Below are 6,149 nucleotides of genomic sequence, written 5' to 3' on the forward strand. Positions count from 1 at the left end.
AGCCTCCTATTCCACATACTGAGCAGCCCTGAACACACTTAAAGAAGATTCTAAAAAATGGAGAACCCAGCCGTACAAAGGAAGACTCATTACGAAATGTCGTTCTACGAAATCTTGGCAACATCCGTGGCGCGCATGGGACCCACACCGAATCATATTGCTATCATAATGGATGGGTAATACAAATAATGTATTTTTTTCAAAAATTTTCCAATTGAAATTTTCACAAATGACTTAAATAAATGAAACATTTTTCTTTGTCAGAAATCGTCGCTTTGCTAGGGCGAAAGGGTTAAAAGTTATGCATGGTCATGAAGCAGGGTAAGAAGTTAATTACGTATTCAAATATGTAACTTGACTTTGTTAAGAATTTATATAACGGAAGTAACTTGGTGCAAATTATCGAAGGTGGCTTATCACGAATAAAAATTTGAACAGAGTCATTATGCAGAAAGATGTATGAAGAAACTTATGCACGCATAAGTGAAAAATTGAAGGGATTTTATGCATAAATTTGGCTGGTTTTCATGCAGAGAATTGGCTGGATTTTAGGCAGAAAAATTTATGCCGAAACAATTTGTGCATAAAATGTGTAGAATTATGCATAATTGTGCAAAACCTTGCTGCAAAATATACCTGTCAGAAATTTTATGCAGAGTCGTTCATACGTTTTCTGCACAAACCATTGGTCCGGGCAGTTGTGTCGAATTATGTCAAATTCGACACACGATTTTCACCCAGGCAGAATTATGCGGAATTATGTATGTAAAGGGTGTTGATTTAATTCGATCACACTTTTCCTGTAAATTTTTGAGGAGCTATTACTCATAATTGGTAAAATTTATGAAGTCAATTTTTTTATCAGACATACCTTGATAAGTGGTCTTTCCATCAGGAACTTCATTCATCCGTCAACTCTTTGTTACAGACTCTGTGATCATTTTTTTAAAGATTATTTTATAAAAAAATCCCAAGATTTCTTGAACTTTTGTGATAACGTCTTTCCTTGCTCAATGTTTTGGATCTTGTGCACGTTTTCCTTCAGTATGTACAACATACTATCCTGGGAATACGGAGTCAGGTTTTTATCATTCCACTAAAATTTCGTAGGCACCGTTGAAGCTTGATGTACTATTGCACTCATAATGAATTGTTCGATGTGGTCCGTGGTATTGCTCTGCGCGAATATTTTATTTATCTCAATTGGCAAAAATTCCTTGTTTCCTAGTCTATCAGAGCAAATAGGTCACATTCTCCATATGCCCCGTTGCGTACATGTTTCCGCATTTGCATGCAATATTTTGTGGTGTCAAAGCCACCCGCCCAGAACCACTGACACCATAATTTCCAATTCAGATTTCGGGACCCTCATTACCGATAGATCCGATTTTTTTGCTGTTTTGTATCTTACCATTTATGAGCGTAATTTTGGATAGAACCGAATTTGACGGTAACTGAAGCAGAGGATGTGGCGACCCAATTCTTTACGGTGTCAAATACCCACTTTTTCAAGACTTTTGCGTTAATTGAACCCGGTCATCAATGTTTCTGGTGGAGAGATGATTTTTTTCTCTTACTTTGTAACTTGTCTAACCACATTATGCAGATTGGACGTTAGTTTTCACCAAAATGGGCTATTCGTACTTGATTTTCGTTTAGTCCTTTTCAAGTCATTTCGATCCCGTGCACCATTTGGACAAGAACTTTCGTTTTCATGCCAAATTTCTGCAAGGTCTTTATTTTCCTGGTAGGTGGGAACCATTTGGGTTGTTTATAAGGTTTTTCATCCGTGAAAAATTTTTATTCATGCATTGCCATCACCTATTCCCGGAACATCCGATTTAAGGTGGATTTTTGTTTTCACCTGAAATTCCCTGCTTCTAAGACCTGCGTCTCAATGCTATCATCCTCATAATTAGCACTTATATTCGTGCTACTCATGGTAAAAATTTCAAAGAAAAATATTAACGGGATCAATAATTATAGCTGAATTTGTCTCTGACGCGCGCGCGAAAATCGATGTGATCGAATTAAATCAACACCCTTTATGTATGCACATAACGTTCTGCAAAATACATAATAGCGACACAAATTTTTTCGCTTTTACAATTTTTACACAATCTGCAGGATTATTTTTTAAAAAATTATGCATAATACAACATGCATAAATATTTATAGTTTTTGCTGCTTACTGCAGAACTCGACACAGCGAATTTTACTCGGGATGTCATAAAAATCTTGGTACATATTGACCCATATTAATTATTAATACGCAACTCTAACGCCTTGGTATTAAATGGTGACACCAATTTTGTATAGATCCGGTAATATGGGGTGACGATTATGTATCACTAGAAAGTAGACATATGTATAAGTATGATTCTACAGGAATGGTTATAAATTTGTCACCGAAATGCTACAAATTTCTCACCAGTTGTACATAATTCAATTTCTGGTGGTAGTCGTCACCCCATTTCTGTGAGTAATACTGCTCAGAGTTAATTTCAACCACTGACCGGTATTAAAATCTTGTAGCAATTAATTCCTACCCTGTGAAGTAGGAATACAGCCCTGGTGAAAATTTTGGCGGATTTTATGCATTAATTTGGCCAGATTTATAACAAAAATTGGCTCAATTATGTAAATGCATAAAAATATATGCAGGACGGGTATAGTACAAACTATGTGCATACGTATATCGAGTTATGCTTAACAATGAACACAAGATTCTGCAGAGTGTAACCCTCAGATATTATCTGCATAATTATACATATTTTTTCCTGCATAAACTAAGGTGTCGATTACTTATTATGCACAATCCGACACGATTTTTACAGGGGCGTGGATTAATGATCTTTTACCAAGACTTTTACCAAGAATTTCCAGCCGACTTACGCCTCTAAACTTAAGCCGAGTACTGTTTCGTTAATCCTGACTCCTTAAAATGAGGATAGAGTTTTACAAGGGAACTGTACAAGGGGTACAAGGTCAAGGTCAAGGTCAAGGTCTGCTCCTCCCCTATTGTCCGAATCCGCGATTACATTAGCCGAATCAGCCAAACTATTTTATTATTTAACGTCACTTACCTATTTTTATTTCGGCGCGAAATTGAATAGTTTGAACGTCAAAATATAAAAAACAAACGAACAAAAAATATGGTGTTAAAAAATAAAATAATTCGGCCAGTGTAATCGCGATTCATCCAATAGGGGAGGAACAGCTGCACACCTTGTACAGTTCCCTTGTAAAGCTCTATCCTCAGTATAAGGAGTCATACAAACCAAACAGTTCGGTGCATACGTATTTACATATGGGAAAATTTGCACCAAATTTTTCCCAAAAACATCCCCTTATGACAATATCTAAATACATATACGCTACAATAAATATTCAGGTCTACCGTTTTGGACGGGGTGGACGAATGGAGGAAAGCGATCGGATGTAAAGAGCTCACCATTTATGTCTTTTCATCCGAAAATTTTAAACGAACCAAGGATGAAGTGGATAACTTGATGGAACTCATATTTCGACGGTCTGAAGACACCTTGAATGATGTGTAAGGATTTAATTATTGTATTTCTTTACATTAATTTTAGATTATTCTTTCTAATTACGGTTCGTTCTGCTGAGAGGGTTGGAATCCATCGCCGATTTACGTTAGCCGACCCGCATAAAGTGTTCTATATAAATTATGGTACATATGTAATTTATGGAATACCAGTTTATTTATTTTGGCGTAAAAATCACTCAATTTTGTGTCTGGAATTTGGAAAATTGAATGATTTTCACGCCAAAATATGTACATATTTACGTAGATAAGTTGGTATTCCATAATTTAGAACAATCTCAGCAGAACCAACGGTAAAAATAGTTAAGTTCTAAATAATTATTCTTTATATTTCCCAATTTGAAAGGAAATCTGGAAAAAATACCAACATGTGCGTCCAATTTATCGGAAACTGGGAGCGGAGTCCGGAAAAGTTAAAAAATCGCATAGCCAATGTGATGGAGATAACCAAGGACTTTAAACCGTACAAGCTAAATGTCGCCCTCGCATTTACAGGTCAAAGATGTACATAGTTTATATTATAAAGATTTAATTCCACTTTATTAACTTTTCATTACTAACAATATCCTCACCGATTTGGGCGTCAATCGATAACTAATATATGTAGATTACTAGTATTAATTTTGCAAATGGAACTATGTATCTCCTAGTGCGCAGGTTTGGCGGAGATATTTGCATCCAAAGCGGGAAAAATGAGCAGCAAATTTGGAAATTGAAAAATGTCTCAGTCTTGGGAATGCATTTTCTCCTCTTTTTATGCAAATATCACCACTAAACTTGAGCATTGGCCGATTCATAAGTATGTACATGCATAGTTCCATTTGCAAATTTCATACCAATCATATTTGTGATCGATTGACGCCAATTTGGTCAAAATCTATAAGCATACGTTGGGAGATCGTTGGGAGATTATCAGAAATAAGTTGACCGTATTCTTCCATTTTCCTGAATCGGCGTGCCTACGCCTGTGGCGAAATTTTCGAAAAAAAAATAAAATTCGAATTTTTAAAAACCCTGTAACTCTTAGAACTTTGACCCGATTTCAAAACTTAAACCCTATTTTTTGCTCAGAATTATTTCCTTGACCTTACAAAAATTCAATTTCTACATTTAAAAAAATGCTGAAACTCATAATTTTTTTAAAACTAAAATCGTTTTAAAGATGTTTTTTTTAAATATTGTTATCGAAGTGATTCTAAGCAAAAATTGCGTCATCGATACAGTTAATCCCGTAAGAAACCGCGGTGTCAAAATCTCGTCCATAATTTTACCCCTAAACGTCCCTTTTATAGGCCGGGAAGGGATTCTACAAAGTCTGCAAGCTTTCACAGGTTGGAAGGATGACACGCCGACGAATGAGAGTGACTCCACTCCAGAAAACTCTCTCGGCTGGAACCAATATTTGATCGAGCAGGCCCAACATTTAGCGCATATGCGTCCCATCGACATCCTCATCCGTTCAGGGGGCGATCAGAGATATTCTGACTTTATGATGTGGGAAGCGAGCCACGCCTACATTCACTTTACCCCAGAAACATGGCCGGAATTTAATTTCAACCAATTCATGAATGCCATCTTTAAATATCAAGTTTTTCGAAGGCAATTAATCCACAAACCGGTAGGGATGGTAACTTTGGTGTTCATTTACCCTAAATATTTACTGCTGAGTCTAAAGACGACACAAATCCGACTAACAATGGAGGTCTCCCAATGTATGCTCACAGATTTGGACAAAAGTAGCCTCAATCGATCAGAAATATGATTAGTATGAAATTTGCTAATTGCACTATCTGCCAATGCGCAGGTTTGGGAGATATTTGCATCGAAAGCGGGCAAATTTGGAGAATACAAATTTCCCAGCGTCTAGGCGCGTTTTTCCCTCTTTTAAATGCAAATATCTCTGCAAAACCTGCGAATTGGCAGATAGTGCAATTAGCAAATTTCATACTAATCATATTTCTGATCGATTGAGGCTACTTTTGTCCAAATCTGTGAGCATACGTTGGGAGACCTCTATTGTGAGTACAATTTGAAACTGGGTATGATTGGAGACCCGGGTAAATTATTTTTCGGTTATGCCTACAGATCTTGAAACATCTAAGAAAAGACGTTAAACGAATCCCATAATTAGAGACAAGCTTTATAAAATTTTCAAATTTTAAGCTCAACACGCGGCTACAAATATTTACGGTATATTTCTCATGTGCTATTTTTCATTTGCTAAATTCTACATAGATTTCGGCTAAGGAATCCTTGTCACCTGAGGAATCTATAAAATCTGAAGAAATCCTGGAGAAATCTCGCATAAAGAAGTGGAAGAGGATTGGACGGCTAGCGAGGAAGGATGTCCCTCACTTGGGAACGTGCATTCCGTACGTTGTGAATAATAAATGGCTTGAAAGTTTTCAGAAAATTCTAAAATTTTAAGTAACCATCATTTTTGCTGGGAGAGTGTGGTTTGTATTTACATACATGATTACTTATGCATATGATTATTAATGTGATTATGACTATGATTATGATGTTGTTACTGTGAACTTGTTAGACACTTGAATAAAGCATCAATCAATCAATCAATCAA

At 36.3% G+C, this 6,149-nt stretch overlaps 1 protein-coding gene across 1 annotated transcript; it reads left to right on the plus strand.

The window, feature by feature from the left end:
* Positions 1–6,149, plus strand: LOC110861702 (isoprenyl transferase). The gene is made up of 6 exons (XM_022110826.2): positions 1–176; positions 265–321; positions 3,395–3,556; positions 3,915–4,063; positions 4,861–5,186; positions 5,804–6,149. The coding sequence occupies exons 1-6, from the start codon at positions 58–60 to the stop codon at positions 5,993–5,995; spliced, it is 1,005 nt and encodes a 334-aa protein (XP_021966518.1). The 5' UTR covers positions 1–57; the 3' UTR covers positions 5,996–6,149.

This window comes from Folsomia candida, unplaced genomic scaffold (assembly GCF_002217175.1).
Source record: "Folsomia candida strain VU population unplaced genomic scaffold, ASM221717v1 Fcan01_Sc044, whole genome shotgun sequence".
In the NCBI taxonomy this organism is placed as follows: Eukaryota; Metazoa; Arthropoda; class Collembola; order Entomobryomorpha; family Isotomidae; genus Folsomia; species Folsomia candida.